We start from the raw sequence: 22,112 nt of genomic DNA, 5'->3' as shown, positions 1-22,112 counted from the left end.
AGACTATCCCGGTAAACAAATGTCAAATGTCATCACCTGCTTCACTTATAAAATTTGAATGAAAGGTACTATCTTCCTCTCTGTAGTAAACAAACCATCAGAGCTCAAAGTTATTCCCTCAGGAACTGCAATTACTCAACTGATAAGGCTGTCTTTCACTGCATTGTCCTGTATATGGACACGATCAAACATTGCTTCAGTCACTTAGAATAGCACTGCTTATATCATTAGGAATTCTGAGAAACGTCATGTCTTCAAGACATCTCTCAAATAGCATATTTCTAAAGAACCTAAATATACCTGCTTAAGAGACACAGGATGATTTCTGCCAAATGAGCAACTTTCCATCCATTGTGGTAAACCATGAGTTATCCATTCTTCATTATTTTGTTGTAGGGTCTAGTATGGGGACCTAATTTATTGCACAGTTTTGAAGTTATTTGTTTTTCTGCTACATTTCTACACATTAGTACAAGAAACTCAGCAATATGTATTGTTATCTTCCTAAATTAGTCCCCCCTCTACAACTAGGGGAGTGCATTTGTTATATAGCTATTAAATGTTCACTTGTGTTGCCTCTGCAGCTATTAGCTTGCTTGTTTCTAGTTATGATTTACTCTGGCTGTGATCATTATTTTATAACATTTAAATAATTTTGCACAAGTCCTCAAGCTCTGTTGCATTAATCTTCTTCTGTCACTCTGAATGTTGTTATTCTCTTCTTTTATTATGTGTTAACATGTGCTTGTTTTAATTATGCTAAGTTTATTGTTCTTGCCAGCATAGACTGGATTGTAGCTTTAAAGGGTCCTCAAACCAGGTCACTTACTGAGTAAACAAACAAACAAAAACTTACACACAAAGAACAAGAGCGAGAAGTAAAGGTGGACATGCTAGTGATTAAGGATGGGGAGATGAAGTGCCAAGGGGACGAAACAGTAGAATGTTTTAGGCACGTCTACTAGGATGCATATATGAACATAAGCAGGATGGCTAACAGGAGATGGAAAATCATTCCGAGCTGCTGTGGACATTGTACTATGTAGACTGAATGATCAGGATAAAGCTGAAATGACAGAAAGAGAAAATGTAAGGAAAGCTATAAAGCAATTTAAAAGGAAAGGCAACAAGGAAATGGGTCTACTAAATACTTTTATAATGATATTGAGTTTGAAATGCTGGCTGTATTTTGATATATAGAGAACACAGACTGAAGTTTACATAATCAGTTTATGAGGTATCAACAATGGTATTCCTGAGTGTGAAATGAAGATTCTCGGGAAAATCCTTGCAATGATGGCAAATTAAGTCTTACCATGGATAGCAGCTATGGTGAATAAAGGGCAGTGTAAAAGATGATTAGAGATGCTTCATAATTATATAAGACTATGAGGAGGGAAAGGAGCAGTAATATATATTTGACATTAAAAAGACAGCTGATACTGTGTGGCTCTGTTGCATACATGGGTAAAAGCCTTGACTACATCCCATATAATATGTGTGTGAGTAATGGCATGGAAAGCTGGAAGAGCCAGGTATGTGGAGTGGATCTGAGCCACAGTTGTTGGCTTGACTGGCCCGGCAGGAGGGAGATGCTTTAACCATGCTACTATACACCTACAAAAAAAGTTTATGGAGCTGGAAGACATGCTCAGTGGCGTACAGTATCTCATCCAGCCAGCAGGACATAACAGAAGTCATGGATGCCACAAGGAAGGGTTAGGCCAAGTAACATATCTTTTAAATTCTTTGCTCAAGAATGATGGACAAAACCAAAAATAATGGGGGCATAGGCCAACATAAGGAAAAATATTTAAATATTATTCTAATTCACTCAAAAAGTTAATAGAACAGCAGGTTTTGTATTAATATGCAGTTTCTGAACAATAAGTATGAAGCTACTTTCTGGCATTATTGACTGACTGCAATCCTCAGCACAACACAAAGTGAACAGCTGAATCGACAAAAACTTCACTAGTAACCAAAAAACAGCCATGCAGCACCAACAGTAGTCCAATGAAGGTCTATCCCTCAGCAGTATACCAAGATAATAGGAAACACACAGCTCCCAACAATACAAATTGAATAAAACTGTAATCCTCAGTCATTTACCAGAAAATCTCAGATTGTTTAAAGAAAATGGCAAAAATATATGGTGAAATCACAGATGTCCTGCAAACTTCTGGACAGTTGAGAGAAATGTCAAGTGATTGGGGGGGGGGGTTCTGCATAACTTGCCAGGCTTGCCTGCTCCAGAACTCCTGTCGCCTTCAGGGAAATTTGGCAGCTGATGAGGTTCTTATCCTGTCTGAGGAACAAATGGACCTGCCTGTCATCCTGTTGAAGAAAAAATGGACAACTGGGAATAGGAAGGACAGCCCCTGGTCGGGGTCTTGGAGATGGAGCAAAAAAAGGCCTCTGGAAGTATAAAGTACAGAACAGTACATGATAACTGCAGAAAATTGCCTTTCAGGAAAATGTTGCTTGACGGGCAAAGGCACTATATTATTGACCAATGAGTAAGGTCTTAATTAGGATGAGGAGGTGAGAACTAAAAAAGGAATGAGGAAGAAGTGTCACTGTCTCCCATATTATTTACTGCCGGAGGTGGCACTGAATGTCAGAGAGCTGACTGACAGGCATTAGGAGGATTACTGGGGGATTTCATGTTTGTGAATAGCTGCATTCTGTGAGCTAAAGATGCACAGACAGTGCTGTCAAAGGTCTGTAAGGTTCCTAAGGAATTTATTAGGCAATCAGGAAATCAGTGAAAAAATGGTGATGCCCCTGGGAAGTACAGAGTTGGGGGGGGGGATAAAGTGATTTACCACTGGCTATGATCTGTTTCACTATCTTACAACTAATGTGCAAATAAGTAGAGAAAATTATAATCCTAAATTAATGATTTGTTGAATGAGATGGGAATCAGGAGGGATGTTAGGCAGAATTTTTACAAAGGCTTACAGAGTAAGAGGTATTATAATGGTATGTGGAAACACTTCATCATTTATTAAACTTGTTTGTTTAGAAAAAAATGAAAAGGAATGGTGGTAACTAAGAGGCTGAGACTACAAGCAAATACAAGGTTTTGGGGTTACAGTAAATGCAGACTAAGTGTTGAAAAGCTTAAGGATAAAGGGATCAAGGAGGGGGATGTTGGTGTAGTTGGTGAACGAGAGCCAATGGGAAAATGGGTGAGGTAAAGACAGATCATATCATACTGGGGTTTTGTGACTTTAATTTTTTAGGTGGAGCAGAGTAAAAAGACAATGGGAATGGGTCACACAGATGGATGCAATCTGGACAATTCTAGATTTAATGCAGAGGAACATTTTAACTTAAGGAATCCCAGAGAATAAACATGGGAAGTGAAGGGGCATATTGTGGATGGGAACTTGTGAAAGAAACAAAAGTAACAGTAGACTGGATGGAGGTGGATTAAATAATAATAATAATAATAATAATAGTAATAATAATATATGGAATGGAGTGGAGAGGAAACGTCATGAAGGATAATGGAGATAAGGAAAGAAGTACAGAAAGGTGAAGGGAGGATTACAGAAAATGAAGGAAGTTTACCATGGAGGAAATAGGAAGGTAGGATTAAAAGGGTAGAGCTATAAATATATAAATATTACCAGGATCATAAGGCATAAGGGGAAATGCAAAGCACGTAGAAGGCATTAGACTAGTTGGGGAAAAAGAAGACACCTTGCACAGTAGGACTGTAAGTGGAAGTTCTGCAGAGGTGGTTATTTAATAGCAGTACTTTTACAGCAAACAAGGGAAGTGGATATCGAGGTGTGCAGGACATGTAGCAAGGAGAAAGGGATGATACTGCATATGGGTGAAAATGACCACAGATGAGAAAACAATGCTGAAGTGACATGCATAGAAAGAAATAGCAGGTAGAATAGAAAGTGGAAGGGTGTAGGCAGCTACTTCAGGTGAGAAAGGTTGATGAATGATTAATGGAAGTTTCTTCTGGAAAAGTTACTTCTGCTGGAGTGGAATTTAAAATAAAAAATGAGAGGAAATAGAGAAAGGCAGAACTGGAATGAGATAAATAGAACTGGATAACTGAAATGTGTTTAGGACTCTTTAGAAGAGGGATAGGATGATGCTGGTGATCAAGAAAAGGAGGAGGAGTGTGAGGGCAGCACCAATGATGAAATGGTGGAAATTGAAGAAGGGTAATTGTGAGGTGGAGTTCAGGGAAGAGTTAAGACAGGCACTGGGTGGCAGTGAAGAGTTACCAAATGGCTGGGTAACTACAGCAGAGCTAGTAAGGGAGACGGCTAGAAAGGTGCTTGGTATGACATCTGGACAGAGGAAGGACAACCAAGGAGACATGGTGGTGGAATGAGGAAGTACAGGAGAGTATACAGAGAAAGAGGTTGGCAAAGAAGAAGTGGGATTGTCAGAGAGATGAAGAAAGTAGACAGGAGTATAAGGAGATGAGATGCATGGCAAAGAGAGAGGTGACGAAGGCTAAGGATAAGGCATATGAAGAGTTGTATGAAAGGTTGGACACTAAGGAGGGAGAAAAGGACCTGTACCGATTGACTAGACAGAGGGACCAAGCTAGTAAAGATGTGCAGCAGGTAAATGTGATAAAGGATAATGAGGGAAATGTACTTACAAGCGAGGAGAGTGTGTTGAGCAGATGGAAAGAGTACTTTGAGGGGTTGATGAATGAAGAGAATGAGAGGGAGAGAAGGTTGGATGATGTGGGGATAGTGAATCAATGGATTATCAAGTAGGAAGTAAGGATAGCTGTGAAGAGGATGAAGAATGGAAAGGCTGTTAGTCCAGATGACATACCTGTGGAAGCATGGAGGTGTTTAGGTGAAATGGCAGTGGAATTTTTAACCAGATTGTTTAATGAAATCTTGAAAAGTGAGAGGATGCCTGAGGAATGGAGAAAAGGTGTTTTGGTACTGATGTTTAAGAATAAGGGTGATGTGCAGAGCTGTAGTAACTACAGATGGATTAAACTGATCAGTCACAGCATGAAGTCATGGGAAAGAGTAGTGGAAGCTAGGTTAAGAAGGGACATGATGATTAGTGATCAGCAGTATGGTTTCATGCTGGGAGCACTACAGATGCAATGTTTGCTCTGAGAGTGTTGATGGAGAAGTACAGAGAAGGTCAGAAGGAGTTGCATTGTGTTTTTGTAGACTTAGAGAAAGCATATGACAGGGTGCCTAGAGAGGAGTTGTGGTATTGTATGAGGAAGTCGAGAGTGTCAGAGAAGTATGTAAGAGTGGTACAGGATATGTACAAGGGTAGTGTGACAGCGGTGAGGTCTGCGGTGGGAGTGATGGATATGTTTAAGGTGGAGGTGGGATTACATCAAGGATCAGCTCTGAGCCCTTTCTTATTTGCAATGGTGATGGACAGGTTGACAAGACTAGATCAGACAGGAGTCCCCATGGACTATGATGTTTGCAGATGACATTGTAATCTGTAGTGAGTGTAGGGAACAGGTGGAGGAGACCCTGGAGAGATGGAGATATGCTCTAGAGAGAAGAGGAATGAAGGTCAGCAGGACTAAGACAGAATATATGTGTGTGAATGAGAGGGAGGATAGAGGAATGGTGAGGATGCAAGGAGTAGAGATGGCGAAGGTGGATGAGTTTAAATACTTGAGATCAATAGTTCAGAGTAATGGTGAGTGTGGAAGAGAGGTGAAAAAAAGCGTACAGGCAGGATGGAGTGAGTGGAGAAGAGTGTCAGGAGTGATTTGTGACAGACGAGTACCAGTAAGAGTGAAAGGGAAGGTCTACAAGAGGGTAGTGAGACCAGCTATGTTATATGGGTTGGAGACAGTGGCATTAACAAAAAGGTAGGAGTTAGAGCTGGATGTGGCATTGTTAAAGATGTTAAGATTTGCACTGGGTGTGACAAGGGTGGACAGGATTAGGAATAAGTATATTAGAGGGTCAGCCCAGGTTGGAATGTTTGGAGACAAAGCCAGAGAGGCAAGATTATGTTGGTTTGGACATGTGCTGAGGAGGGATGCTGAGTGTATTGGGAAAAAGATGCTAAGGATGAAGCTGCCAGGTAACATGAAAAGAAGAAGGCCTACAATAAGGTTTATGGATGTGGTGAGAAAGGACATGCAGGTGGTTGGTGTGACAGAGCAAGATACAGAGGACAGGAGGAAATGGAAACATATGATCTGCTGTGGCGACCCCTAATGGGAACAGCCGAAAGAAGATGATGATGAGAAGAGGGATGCAAAGTGGGAAAAAGTTGGAGAGCACTATGAGAAAATCTGAAGAAGATAAGAAAAGGCATGAATGAAACAGGAAAGGAGGGAATGAGAAAAAAGTAGATACTGGATTAAGAGACTTGTAAAACATCTAGTAGTAATTTAGAAAAGGAATATGTCAGATTTCAGAAATCAGTAATTAAGGCTGGGCATGAGACTGGATATACTGTAACATGTTTATGACAAAAATGTTTGATGTATTCTAATTGCTGTTTTTATTTTATAAAAATTAATAATGTGGTTAAAAAAAGAAAGTATCTTTGTTCCTACAGAGGACTGCCTTAACATGAAAACTTTAGTATGGCATGCTAAGCTCAGAAAAAATGGACTGCATGTATAGAGTTTCCTATTCTCTCAGACCTAATTGCACATTTGTAAGTGTAAAGTATCATAAATACCTACTCAAGGGGTCTCTGTTTACTTTATAGAATAAATGAAACATTTTAGAGGGATAAGCATGGAACCATCTTCAAATCCAGATCTTGTCAGTGTCCATCCTATACCAACATCAGGTAGATTGTGTGCTGACACTGCAGTGTACCACAAAGCGGGGAGGTACACTCCTCACTGCATCATCTTTCAGATGAGAGGTTAAACCATGCCTCATCTGCCTGAGTTGGAAGCAGCTCAGATCGCATGACATCTACTGAAAAGAGTAGTGGAAGTTCCCTAATGCCTTAGCAGCATTTCTCCTAGTAGTATAAATACCACCTTGGGTCTCCCATGAAAAGAGGATACTAACCTAGTGGGAATAACCCAGTCAACAAAGGATAAATAAATAAAGCAAAGTAATTCTTTGATTCTATTCTTATTTGCTATATTCACATGTAATTTGGACAAATGGATGGGCGACTTCAATTTCATCCCTAGTTTAGCACCCCTGTAAACCACAACTGCCCTAACATATCCTTGTCTGGCCTGTTTATAGGTTATTCATATGCAAATTATAAGACCTAGAAAATACTACTGAAGTATAAGGTTAGGTTTCTTAAGATCCTCACAGATTAACAGCCTAGTAAGTATTTGTGAACCTACAGACATCATGGTAACATATAAGTTCATAGGTGTGTACTAGGCTAATGGCCCTGGAGCCTTTACAAGCCTAGCACATAGGATTATCCTGGCATGATGCCACCCAACCTTAGTTCCCAGTGCCTTTGTCAAGAAGAGCCACTGGAGTGATCGCCGGTGTGAATTTTCTATTTCCCATCCACTCATCAAGATTTCTCTTGAAGAGGGCCCGTGAGGTCCTCAGTTTGACATGTATGGGAAGTCTATTCCATAGCAAGGGCAGTCTCTGGGTTATGAACCTGTCCTTCCACCACGTTCTGTTGATTGTGGTAATAAGGTTGAGGTCTCTGGAGCATGTGGTGTGGAGGGATTGGGATTTTTTTAGATGTAACATTTCTAACAGAGCTGGATCAGACATGGCTTTGTAAGTCAAGCAGAGATTGCCTCTAAGTAGGTTTTATGAGACAGAGAAAAGTTGGAGATTTTTGAGTCTGTCCATATAGGACAAGCCTTTAAGGCCTAGGATCCCCTCAGTGAGGTACTCTTGTGGCCTCTCCAGTTGTTGCAGGTGTCTAGTGAAGTACATGCCAAATGGGGCATTGTACTCGATGATTGGCCTAATGAGGGAAGAGTAGAAGGAGACAATGACCACTTTCCTTCCTGGATGAAAAACCCTTAGTAATGAGATATTCCACACAGATGGACTTGCTGACCACAGTGACAATGTGGTGGTCAAAAGAGAGGGTGCTGTCAACCTGTGTTCCCAGATCTCTTATAACATCTTCTATGTTCAGTGGACTACCATCGATGTGGTAATTCATGGGAACTGGGTTTTTCCAAAAGGAGATGACGACACATTTTCTTGGCATTGAGCTTAAAGCCATGGTTCTGACACCAGTCATTGATCTCAGTGATGCCTTTCTGTAGGATGTCAACATCACTTGGGGAGTTAATAATGGTTCCCAACTTGCAATCCTCTGTGAACTTTGTCAGCCAGAGTCCCTTCGTGTTAGCCTGGACTTCTGAGAAGTAGATACCAAACAGGAGAGGACCTAGGACCGATCTTTGTGGGACTCCATTCGTGACTGGTCGGCAGTCTGACTTGGAGTTAGGTACTTTCACACTGTGAGTTCTATCTGTGAGCCAGTTTGCAACCCACCTAGTGATATAGGGGTTGATGCCTAGCTTAGTGAGTTTTTCTATGATTCCTGAGTGGGGAATGGTATCAAAGGCCTTGGCCACATCAAGGTAGGCTGTATGAACCACTTTGCCTTCATCCACAGCTCTGGTGACTGACTCAAAGAAGTCGACCAAGTTGAGCAGGCATGATCTACCCTTCACAAAACCAAACTGTGTGGGATCCAGAGTTTGGAGATTCCCTATATCCTTGTTTATAAGGTCGATGATGATGATGCATTCCACAGCTTTGCGTATCAGACTTGTCAGGTTAATGGGGCGATAGTTCCCAGGGCCTGCAGTCACTCCTCCTTTGTGGAGAGGGATGACTATAGCAGTGTGCCATTCGGTAGGGACAAAGCCTGAGATGAGGCTGTGATTGAACAGGGCACACAGGTGAGGTGCCAGTTCACTCTGTAGTTCATGTAGAACACAGCCAGGGATATTGTCAGGTCCCATAGAAGCTGTATTCCTGGCCTTGGACAGTGCTGTTTTAACCTGTGCAGCAGTAATACTGGGTGCCCGGCAATCTACTGTTATTATGATTTGTCCTTTGGGGGGGGTAGGGGTAAAGTTGGCACTAAATCTGTCGGCCAGTATATTGGCAATATCTGTTGGCTCGGTATAGGAGGTACCATTGTGCAGTAGCTCACAGCAAATATGGGTAATGCCGTGGAGAGTATTTACAAAAATATAGAAGGCCTCCTTGTTGTCTTTACTATCTGTTGTTATTCTGTTTTCATAACTAGCTTTAGAAGATTCGATGAGGGAGCTCTACTTTTTGTTGAGGCTGATAAGGGAATTTTTCCAATCTTAGGACTTCATCTTATTCCGCATCAGTTTCATCCTTCTGTTGTAGAGTTTGTTTATGACAGCGGAGCACCAGATTGGCTTCCTTTTTTTGGAGGAGAGCGTCTTGGTTCTATTGGGTATGGTGAGATTCATGCATTTGTGTACTTGTTCATATAGTGCATTGTTGTATGATTTGGCAGTCATTCAACTATTCTCCATTTGCACGAGTGCCGTGAAGTTAGCCACCTCTGTTCTTAGGAGCCCAAAGTTAGCTATGGAGAATATTTTCATGGTGATTACCTTTGCGGGGGTGGGGTGGGAGGGATGTGGATGTCCAAGGTGATTAGTTTGTGGTCAGATTTAACCAGGAGTAGTTGACTATTGGTGTAGAGCAATGGTTGCCCATGTTAGCAATGACCAGGTCAAGGATGTTGCTACCTCTAGTGGGGGTAAGAATGAGCTGGTCCAGGGCATTGGAATTAATGAATTACAGGAAACGTTGGGCAAGTGTATTGGTACATGAGTAGTTTTCCCAGTTAACGGAGGGGTAGTTGAAGTCGCCCAGTATAAGAGTATTAGGTTGGACCCTAATATTCTCCAGGGTGCTTAGGAATGTGGAGTGTGAGTCTTGGGACATTGTTGGGGACTTATAACAGGCTATGACCTGAATCGCTGTCTTACCCAATGTTAGCTGCACCTGAAGCATCTCTGAAGTGTTATGTTGGGCTACCACTCTGGAGGTGTGCGCATCCTTTATGAATATGGAAACATCACCGCCTTTGGATCTTTGATCCAAGTTCTGCGACTGAAAGGTGTGGAATGAGTTATAGCCTGGTAGTGCAGGGTTGCTTTCTGCTGCCTTGAATCAGGTCTCTGTTACAGCACAAACGTCAATGTTCTCCATTTTACGGAGTGTTTCGAGTGAATGCATTTTGAGATTTAGACTTCTAGTGTTGAGCAGCATGACCCCCAGACTGCATTTGTTTGTAGAAAGAGAAGAACACACACGCTGTATCACGGCTGTAGACTTTATTGAGTAAGCGCTTTAAGGGATACAACCCCTTCATCAGACTACAAAAACAAACTCATTCACTAAATTTATACTACTCCAATTAGGAGCAGAGCACCATTAGTAGAAACATTAAAGAGACAGTGACATCTAAACACATCATGAAAAATATCATAAAAACATACATTCTTTATAAGCTTCATAGAACACATAGGGCTGCAATACATGTCTCAAATATAAAAAAGTAACAATTGGAATAAATGGTAAATAAATAAATTAATGTTTCAGTGGTTGAGATTTTAAAAAAGGTTTTAGGGACACTTTACTATTGAGGCTTGGTGGTTTATCTGCAGCATAAAGCATAATCCACTTCTGTTCCGAGGCCTAAGTCTGGTTCACTAGGTCACCTCCTCTCCTTTTCTCACACAATACCTCTAATACAAAAAAATTAAAAATATGATTAGGGCCTTCATTTTTGTTACGTACAGCAAGGGCACTGCTCTCTTTGCAATTCCTAATATCTCTGTAATGCTCAAGTATCCTATCCTTGAAACGCCTATTTGTCTTACCAATATAGTATGAGAAACATATAGTACAATATGCAAATTAGACAACATTGGGTGTCTTACAATCAACATATAAATGACTAATAAACTTAAAACCAAATGGGGATGTGTAAAGCTAACACCTGGGTGAATATGTGTACATGTTATACAGTTCCTGTATGGATACGTTCCCACTCTATCAGATTGACACCTGCAAATAGAGCCATCCAACCTGTAGCATAGCTGACTCTTTAATGTTTTATTATTACAGAACTAAAAGTCTGGTTTGTTATTTATAACATCCTTTAGACCATCAACAGTAGATAAAATACCCCAATTTCTGGCAATAACATCACATACTGAGCTAATGTTACTAGAGAATGTTAGAGGCATCCTTAATTTATAATCATCTTTCCTGGCATTCAAACCTGTATCTATAGTACTATTCAGGTCTCCAGCCAATCTTTCATTATAGTAGAGTTTACAGCGGTCACTCCTGGCTCTCCATGCCTCATGTATATAACGATCAATAGTATGGCCTTTATATCCCCTTTCACAGAAATCTGACTTCAAACTTAAAAGTGCATTATGGAGTTCTTTATCATCATTACATAGTCTCTTCACTCTAAATATTTGTTCTTTCACTACATTACACTTAGTATAGTTGGGATGCATACTTGCATTGTGAAGAAGGTTATTTTTCCTGTCCGGCTTCCTATAGAGGTGTGTCTTTATTTCATTCAAAGAATCCTTACTCACATCTAAGAAATCAATAACATCCATAGAATATTTAGATGTGAAATTAAGGAAACTAGTAGTTCCATTTAAAAAACAGATAAATTCCTTCAACTCACATTCAGTACCTTTCCACAACAGAAAGATATCATCCACAAATCTAGTGTACCAGGCAATATTTCTGGCATATACTTCATTAGACAAGACAAATGAATGTTCCCATTGCACTAGAGATAGGCTGGCGTAGCTATTGGCACCAGCCGTGCCCATAGCCACGCCAACCTTCTGCATATAATAATCATTACCAAAAACAAAAATATTGTCATTCAAAACAATATCTAGAAGGGTACAAATCAATTCACATTTAATGGGGGTGAACCTCGCATCATTCATCATTATTTTCACATTGCCTATCCCCCCATTAATTCGGGATAACAGTAAGAATGTATGTTTTTATCATATTTTTCATGATGTTTTTAGATGTCACTGCCTCTTTAATAAATTCTTTTCTACTAATGATGCTCTTAATTGGAGTAGTATAAATTTAGTGAATGAGTTTGTTTTTGTAGTCTGATGAAGGGGTTGTATCCCTGAAAACGCTTACTCAATAAAGTCTACAACCGTGGTACAGCATGTGCGTTCTTCTTCTCTTTGAACAATTTATGTTTTGGGCATTAGCTATTTTAAAAGTTGGATAGAAACGTATATATTTTTTTACATTTGTTTGTAGCTGTTACAGTGGTAATTTGGTCTTTGGAACACCACCTGAAAAAGGCAGTATAGGGGTGGCAAGAGCCTTGTCCAGTATCCGGAAGCCCATGTTTGGCAAAGCATCAAGGTCTATCAATTATGTCATCTCAAGCAGACAGATACTGGAGCCCCTTAGAATGACGTGAGAAACTTGGTCAATTGTTGAAATCAATTATTTTCTGCTTGTACTGTGGTATCATTCTGGGTGATGGTAGGATGCTGCTCAAGGCTAGGGTCATACCTGCCTGGGTTACATAATCCGAGAGCTCCTCCATGTCTCTTTTCATGTAGTCCAGGAAGGTATGTCTCAGGCCATTCACACTCACATGTACAATGACAGAGTCATATTTGTACCTGTTGTTGAGGGACCTGAGTGCGTGTGTTATGTGGTGGATCCTGGCACCTGACAGCCAGCTGACTTTTACTTTCTCCTTATTCAACCTAGTGAGTGGGACATCAGTGTGCCTCATTATCGAGTCACCTATGACTAGTGTGCTGTGCATGCTGTTTTCCCTTAGGGGCTTTGGTTGAATGGCACACTGTTTAGGAGAGTTATGTGTCTCATGATTAGTGTTGTGTTCTGGTGGTCAAGTGCATTTCTACCTTGGAGGTCTCTGTTGTTTGGGTAGATTTTTATTGAGAGCCTCCATGAAGGTGGTTGTGTGGTTTGTGAAGGCAGTACTGGTGTGTGTTCTGGAGGGGTATGTGTTCCATGTGGTGTGCTGCAAGTGTTGACGTCCTCCTCTTGACCAGCTATTCCAGTTTTGGCTGGAGAGTGCGTGGCTTCCAATTTGGATATATAAGTGCATCTCTCGCAAGTCTGAGTGTTAGGAGGTAAGAGGAGAGGGTTGTCAGTGTACATGAGGCAGTTGCTACATTGCCTCAGGATTCCCAAGTTCACCAGGTTAATAGGGGAAAGCACAGGGCACTGACCTTTAGACATGCTAGGAGGGGTGGGCATTAATAATAAGTACTGGAGCTGTTTCCTTGTAGAACGTTTAGTGCTTGTAGCACTTTTGTGTGCTACAATAATTGCTACAAGAAGTCTGGTATGGTGAAGTGCTAGACTAATAAGCTAGTAAAAGTGCAGCAGAGGAGAGAACTATCATGGTATGATAACAGCTGAGGGATCAAGCCAGATGCTGTTTCCATCAGTAGAGCAGCAAAAGGGTGAACTTAGTGACTACTGCTGAAGAACTGTTACAAGAAGATTATATTATGCCTTGAGAATGTAGCTACTATCCCATGTACATACATATATACGATTAATGTAAGATATCTTTAATAAGCCTTTGTTAAAAGGTTTATTTGACTACCTGGGCACTGTATATTATGTAGCCCAATATTTAAATGTAACTTGGTGTCAGAATTAAGTGAGATTTGTGACATTTTGGGCCTGCTGCATCTTCATGCTGCCACATATTTTGATTTGGGGATTCTACTGGTTATGTCATGGGACTGGAAGGTCAAGAGTAAGGCTGAATAAGTCATCCACTGCTTTACTCTTCAATTAGTCCAATTTTTCATATTTTTAAAGTATTTTCATTAAACCAACTTTGTTTTTGAAAAGAACACTCAGTCTTACTTTTGGTATTTTTAGGCATGATACTACAACCACCAACTTTTCCAAAACTGCAATCAAACTTGTCTGAAAAATGGAAATTTTGGATTCAGCATTTTGATCTGTATCTCACTGAGGGTGGATATGGGAACAAAACTAAAAGAAACAAAGTGCAGTGGTTCTTCATGTCACAAATGAGGATGTCAAAGGATTTAACATTTTTACTTTTAGATGGGAAGAGAAAGACAAGACTGCAGATTAAAAAAAATAAATTTCAGCCATGATATGAGCCAAAGATCTACCATATGTGAGACATTCATTTTTTTCTAGAAATTAATGAGTTTAGGGTGTAGTAGATGCTCATGTGCCTGTTCTTTAACACAGAGCATGACTGTGAAGCTGTCAACCTGGCTGATTGACATAGCAGAGATGGAATTGTATGTGGAACCAGAAATGATCAGCTAAAAGGCTGAGTACTGAGAAGCAGATTTAACACTAGAAACCCACCAATGTATGCATGCAGAATGAGTGAACTGTGTAGCATACAACCCAATACAACATTGTGGATATAGGCATGAAAAGGTGCACATTTAGTCTAATCTGTAGGTTTTGTGGTAAAAATAACTATTTCACCACAGTCTGTAGGAAACAACTGCTGCACCAAGCAATGCTTTAGAGCAAAAAGAGCAACATAAATCAGAGATGTCTGCTGGTACTACCAAAGTACATTCACAAGATACAGTAAATGTTTCACACATTATCACTGAATGTAGTGGTTGCCAGTATGTGTGTGCACATTCAATGCAATCAGGAAATGAGAGCAAAAGTGACTTTTGGTAAGAAAATCTATGGCTTAAGGCAAAGCAGTTCCATTTAAGCTGAATACTAACGCAAAGTGCAACACACCATCATCTATTTTAATATACTGAATTGAAGCAATAGATTACAAGTCTGCATGCATATTACTGTCATATTCTGGGCATCATCTGAAGCATAAAGTATGACTGGACAGTGTTTATAAAAATAACACATGCAAACTGTTGTTCCAGGCTGAGACACTACAAGCTCAAATAAGCAACCAAATATTCTGGATAGAGATGTTTGTATAACACTTGCCAGAGTGAATACGATTCATGTGGTTTACATGCAAAAAAAAAAAAAAAAAAAAAAAAATTCAGCTGTAAAATGTGATAAAATACAATTAGCAGCCAGAGTGTGCAACTGTCAGTGAAGCTATACACAGACTTGTCGTGAAAGCCTTCTGTGAGTATGTGCAAGAAGGTCAACAGAATAATCATACAGGCAGTTAGTATGGGTGCTTAGGTATCTAAAGATTACTATAGTACAGAGACAGTCCAGTGATGAATATAAAGTGCAGGTTTCAGTGAATGGTGTACAAAAATTACATCACTGGCAAACAACTCTATATGGCAAGCAAATGCAATAAAAGAGTATCTATGATGAGCAGTGCATTACAGGTAAACAAGCAGAAGTCACAGACAATAGTGTGCCATGCAGGATAAAAGTGATATTCTAAAGATGCATGCCAATCTGTTTGAAAGTTTAGGATATTTGAAGGCTAAATATCACAACAATATCATGTGCGGCGATTCATGTGATTTGCACTCCTAGCAAAATGCCTATTATGCTTAATACTTGAATGGATCAAAATCTAAAGTGCATGGAGTTAACGGGAGTTATAAACAGAATAAAAAAGTTGATTAATAGTATGCTAACAGCTGTGAAACAGGACAAGGTAAAGAGGCAGTAGTGACTATGAAAAATGCTAGATTCTTTTGATTGCTTAATGTACTACAAAGATTTTGGAATCCCACATTGGATGATCCAGGCTCTAGATTTTGTGCTTTCAATATACCTTTGAATCATTATAGCTTCTTAAGTTTACTCACTGGGGTTTCATCAGTTCCTGGTGTATTCCAAAGGGTAGTGGAAATTATAGTAGAAAAGCTAGCTAGAGGAATTAACATAAAATATAATATTTTAGTCTGGAGTACTGCAAAACAGAAACACAAATGACAGACAAAAATTGCTGGATGCTGGATATGACATTTCTCTAAAATACATAAAATACTGAAAATGTTGTTAAGCTATATACTGATAAGGTGAATGCTACTGTGAATATGTAGAAACCTAGGAAATAATCTATTCTGCAAACTATAGGTATGGAACAGTATCGAATTTCTTTCCTCACCTATTAAAACGCACAGTGCTATTAATAAAACTGCTAGAACATGATATACAGTGTGGTGTTGGTCAGCAGACCAAATCATGAGTCTAAAGATGCTAAAATACTTAGTTATTGCAGCACCAAGTTTCAGGTATTGTGGCGTAGCACTACCTAAAACTTTGCAAGTTGATAAAATTCAGTATGTCTAGAATGCAGTTCTATTGTAGCATGGCAAACCTGTTGAATATGCATCCAGACATAATGCACCAGTAGAGAAGGAAATACTTGTTAATGTCTTTGGTTGCCAGGAGGTCTATGATTATATTTCTAGAAAGAACATTACAGCAGAACCAGTCCATAAACTACTTCAAAACATTTTTATAAAGTCCTTACATGAAGCTCCAGCACATTTACAATGACTTGCATACACAGTATAAACCAGAGAAACTAATGCATGTTGAAAATCCACTGAGCAGGACATATATGAATGTGTACAAATAAGACCTACTACAAATAGAATTCGGAAGTACTGAGGACTTTATTTCACTTACCAATGATAACAGAGAATCAACAAGAGATGACAGTTTAAACTAGAGATGATTTAGAGCTCTATGTGCTTTTATGTATCATTAAGACAGGATGGTCTAATGGTATGAAACTACCGTTTCCTCTTATCAGAGTGTGTTTTCTATTTTGGGATTAATTGTTATGTACCCAAAGACACTCAAATGCATGACAATATGTTAACAAAAATAACTGAATCACAACTTGGCAAAACAAAATGCAATAAAACAACAAGAAATTTCATTTACTGGCCAATTATGCATGCACATATACAGCAGTGAATTCAAAGCCTTGAGATCTGTAGAAAATTAAACAACTGGAGCCAAAAGGTTGGACTCATATCACATACTATTCCTTCATTGCTTTAGATGAAGCTACAGGCTCACTTATTTATTCCATAACATAAATCTACATTTCTGCTATGCATGAATTATTACTCACAATTCCTTGAAGTAGTGCATTTGATAAATGCTTCCAGGTAGTCAGTTGTCACAGTTCTAAAATCTATACTTTTGAGGCACAGATTTCTAGAACAAGATTTACTGACAATGGTATGCAGTTAGTCAGTCAACAGTATCAAAATTTTGTAAAGTACTTAGAATTAGCATATATTGTGTTAGAGGGATCCCACTAAATGACTACACCTATTATGGTACACCTTGGGACATTTGTTTCTGCATGAGTCTGCACATACCTTGGTATGGGATCCTTCCAGTCTCCCTTTTTGTTTGCCTGACTGGCCCTGGCAAGCTCGTTGGCTCTGACACTGCCGTACATCCAGAAATGAAAACAAAGCCACTTCTGAGCCTCACCTGAGACCAGAGTTACAGTGCTATCCGCTTCTGTGATATTGCTGAGACATTTAACTCCATCAGTGTTAGAAGACCCTGATTCTTGTTCACTTGTTTCAGATGATGCATGTGCACTTTTCTGGCTAGTCATTATTTGAGAAAATTGGGAGGATGTGCCTTCTTCCATGTCTCCTGCATGACGTTGGAGAGAAAATGCCTCAGATGGTGGCACTGAAGAAAATCCAAGGAATAAGTTCTTCCCATGGACCTAATAAAAGAGAAACAGAACATATACAGAAAGTATTGACAGAATTTTCAGTGTCAGAAAATATTTACAAAATTGACTAAACTTTATTATACCAAACTCCTAGTTATCCAAAGTAGTTTCAATTTACTACAGGCACAAATTTTATATTGCCTGTAAAATGCCAACAAATTCAGTCTCCTTATTTCATCAGACTCAGAACAGAATTATCACTTGGCAGTTTAATGTGAAATCGGCCAATTTAATGATATCAAGATAGAGAGCAGACTGAGTGAACTGCAATGAGTCAGAGTTGGGAACAGACACCAGAAAAAGGCAATTTAGATAGAGTTAAAGCTATGAGCTGATAAGTAGCATTATCCTTTTTCAGTCCTGTATTTGACTCCTTTAATCTAAATCACTTAAACACACAATATTCCCAGGTCACCCACAAAAGGTAGACACAAATTTACACCAGGCTTATCATGCAAGGTCCTGCACAGTTTGGGAGGTAGACAGTATTAAGTGCTTGATAAATAAGGGTGGCAAGAACTTTTAAGTTTGTCTAATTGGATATCAGTGTGAGTGGTAAGTTCTGAGCAGCCTATCTATTGCTAGAGGAGTGGTTTCCAGCTCAGGATTTATATTTTATTAGCTATTTTGGGCTGATTCTATCCCTTTCAACTTTCTGACTTAAAAACCCGTGTTTGCACGGGTTTGTGCGTCGTGCAGCACTGCTAAGCTAGGGTAAACTATTACTGGTGCCTTAAAGTGTGCTCTTCAAATTTTCCCTTAGATCTTGCTAGCTTTCATCTCTGAGCACTCAATTCAAACCTCTAAATCCAGCACCTGGTCAGAACCTCTTGCAGCTGTTATTGTAAGCATACCAACTGCTAGTAGCACTAAAAACTATCCATAAAGGAAACAAAAACATCATCAGTACTTAAAAAAGGAAGCAAAACAGCTCCAGTACTTAAATAACTAAGCACCTATTCAGGCATGTCTAAAGGTCAGTTCCCTATGCTTTCTCCTATTAACCTGGTGAACCTGGGCATCCTGAGGCAATGTAACAATTGCCTCATGTACACAGACAGCACTCTCCTCCTACCTCCAAACACATCCACTTGTGAGAGATGCACATACATAGCCAAACTGGAGGCCACACTCTCTCAAACCAAGACTGGGCTAGCCAGTCAAGAGGAGAAGGTCAACACATATAACACACCTCATAGATCCCATAGCTCCCTGGATCACACATCACCACACCTCTCACATAGTAACACAAAACACACACACACTTTCACGGAGGCTCTCAATAAAAATCTGCCCAAACAACAAAGACCTCTGAGGCAGAAATGCAAGCAACCATCTGCAGAGAAAACAATGTGCAACTGTTAGTCACCCAGCTGATGAGGTCAGCAGTACACAAAACAGATTCAATAATTTGGTGCTGGAATACCTATATGGACCAAACAATGTATGCAGGAATGCTGCAGTACTAGATAGAAAAATTATACAGTATCAAGTAAATGGCAGCCAGTGAAATCACTTATGAGCAGAAGGGAAGCGGGTAAAACTTGCTTATCTTGCTTTCAGGTATATACATTCTCCAAGCAAAAGAATCTCTGATTCCTAGCAGACCGGGGAGGTTACAGCAAAATAACTTCTCATACAAAAATGGACAAAACAAAACAAAACAATGCAGTAATTTATAAAATACATCATCAATAAAAATATAATGGCTCAGTACACAGCTTTATAGGGTGATACTAGGCAAGCATAGCCCGTCTAAACAAGCCCCATAAATTGCTGTGCATTTCAATAATATTTATTTATTTATCCTTTGTTCACCAGGTTAGTCCTACTAGGTTAGTAGTCTCTTTTCTGGGGATATCCAAAGTGATATTTATACTACTAGTGGGAATTTTGGTCAGGACACCTGTGAACTTTCCATACTCTCTTCATTAAATGCCATGGAATCTTTTACATCCACCTGACCTTCCACCAACTTAAGCAGATGGGATGTCAGTTTTACATATCATCCAAGCCAGGAACATTAGATTCTAGTGAAGTATTAAGCATGTGAAAACACTGGTGTGATTTGATACTTGCTTCATTTTAGTTTACAGTGAAGTAACTGAGGTTTATTTTAAATATGGAGCAAATGTTTGAAATCTGTAATGTACAGCAGACGCAGGTGGAACATGTATGACAGCTTTTAGTTATCAAGTAAACATTATATTCAGCTTTGCAACTGATATAAATATTGCAAATATTGTAAATGTAAATACTGTACTGTGTAAGCATTGTTATACTGTAAATGCTACACTGCCAATCAAAAGGTAAATGCTTGTGTATGTCATATTATGTTATACCAGAGCTATGCTTACTCGTGTGCCAACATTACATCAGTCTATCTGCACTTTAGTTGCATTGCAATGGTCATCTGCTACATGAACATATATGTCAGTATTTTACTTTCTTTGCTATGTTAAAACTTTGACAATTAAATAGGTTGATGACTCTCAGTGAAATAGATTGCGGATGTATTATGCCATGCCAGTGATGGACTGCAATATACTATACCAGTATTACTTGTCTACACATTAAGTACCACTGAAAGGATTTAACATTTGTATTCTATATTTATATAAACACTTCCATACCTGTTTGTGCTCTGTTGTATGTATGCATAATGTTGCTAAGATGCCATTTCACCAAGCTGTGGCTGAAAAGAGACTCTGGATTAGCTGACTCTAGCAATTAACAGTGAAGCAAAAATAAAATAAACATAGTACCTCCATAGAAAAAGATAGTGAAAATGGTCATGCTGTGTGCACTTTATCCAGTCTTCCTAATGTTTGCTGCATAGGCTATCCTAGCACCTCTTCTCGAACAGTGAAGTTTCAAGTTCAGACTTGGGAATCTCCTGTGAGGGCCTCACTCAGGTTAGTACACATCGAATATCTAGGGCCAGTTATCAGTACCCACAGTAGACATCTCAGACAGTATACAGCTGGATTTGACAATGTTATCAAAAGTAACTTTTCCCTAAATGCCCATCTACTGTCAGACATTCTGCAGTGGCTGATAATGAGATCAGGAATGACTCTCTGCAAGCAGTCTTTAGAGAAACTCTCTGCTACTGATTCACAAGAAAAGTGAAAGCTGCTGTCCAAAAGAATCCCTCTGCATCTTCCACGTTATTTGTAAAGTTGTCAGTCTGAAAATCTCATAAATAAACCCCTTTCTCAGCTATGTACTACACATGAATCCTTAATGCATTAATTCAGATACTAATTGGACCAGTGAGGTGACTGATTAACTGTTCTCAGAATTCATGAATATCCATCCATATGAATCAATGATGCATGTCTTCTCTGCACAAGAAATGCTGTATAACTTGTTCACTACTGGAATTCAAGGCCTGAGTATCTGAAAAACACTGTCTCAAAGCCAGGGACTTGAACTCCTTGTATCTCGGCCAGGCTACTGCGTGTACTCCAACTTGAATTTGAGTTTGGGTAAGCATCTGTGGAAAAGGAGTATTGCTCGTACTTACTCAAACTCAAATATGGGTTTGAGCATGTACCTGTGGGGAGGGAGTGGTGGTTTACGATTAAGAAGTGGGGAGGATTTTAGGGTTAGGAAGTGGGAAGGGAATTGTAGGATTAGGGAGTAATCAAGGAATTTAGGTTTACGGAAGGTGGTTGGAGTTTTAGGTTTAGGGAGTGATCACTGACTTTAACATTAGGGAGAAGGAGTGGAGGTTTAGGGTAAGGGACTAAGATATCAGCTTGGGAACTGGGTAGGAGTTTTAAATTTTAGTGTTTAGGTTCTGACAGGTTTATATAGTTTATAGGGTCGCATATTGGGAGGGCTATGTAGAAATGAGATACTGGTCTACTTGGAGTTGGAACACTTGCTTTTTTGAACAAGTGGCAGCAAACAGGTGTACCGAGAGCTTATAGCATGTACGCACCTGTAGTAGACTCCTCTGTAACACTTCAGGGGAATTACATATCCTTTCTTGTAACATCAATTGCAGTTAAATATAGTTGGACTGATCTCCAGAAATGAGGACAGTTTTCTAACATCTCTTATTCAGCCATAACAAGACTGGTATCATTTAAGGTTAATCCTGCCTCATTAATCTCAATGAATACTACAGAAGATAGTCTGAGGCCACAGACACTAACTTTTCTGCACCTCAAACTTTACCCTTGCTTTACTCACAACTTAGCAGCATCCAGCACTGAACATAGATAACATGGATAAAAAGACAAATGTGGACCTCAGTATCACAGTAACAGTATTTTGTCAGATTCTCTTATGGTCAAGGATTGTTTCTCTAAAGCCATTCTTCAGATTTTTTTGGACCTTCTCATGGCATTTTCTTGCTTTACTAAATTCACTCTTCAGCCTTCTACTCTATAACATTTAGGTTCAAATGGCAGAAGTAAAATGGC

General features: G+C 39.4%; 1 protein-coding gene across 1 annotated transcript in view; it reads right to left on the bottom strand.

The window, feature by feature from the left end:
• Window positions 1-22,112, bottom strand: part of NEIL2 (nei like DNA glycosylase 2) — a 476,349-nt gene that overhangs the window by 144,320 nt on the left and 309,917 nt on the right. Inside the window, exon 3 of the mRNA XM_044062380.1 lies at window positions 17,303-17,667. Coding sequence (XP_043918315.1) covers window positions 17,303-17,667 — 365 coding nt within the window. The remainder of the gene's footprint in view (window positions 1-17,302; window positions 17,668-22,112) is intronic.

This window comes from Protopterus annectens, chromosome 2.part1 (genome assembly GCF_019279795.1).
Source record: "Protopterus annectens isolate FY-2018-M chromosome 2.part1, PAN1.0, whole genome shotgun sequence".
In the NCBI taxonomy this organism is placed as follows: domain Eukaryota; kingdom Metazoa; phylum Chordata; order Ceratodontiformes; family Protopteridae; genus Protopterus; species Protopterus annectens.
Note: the sequence above shows the minus strand (reverse complement) of the source record. Positions and strands in the feature narration are given on the sequence as shown.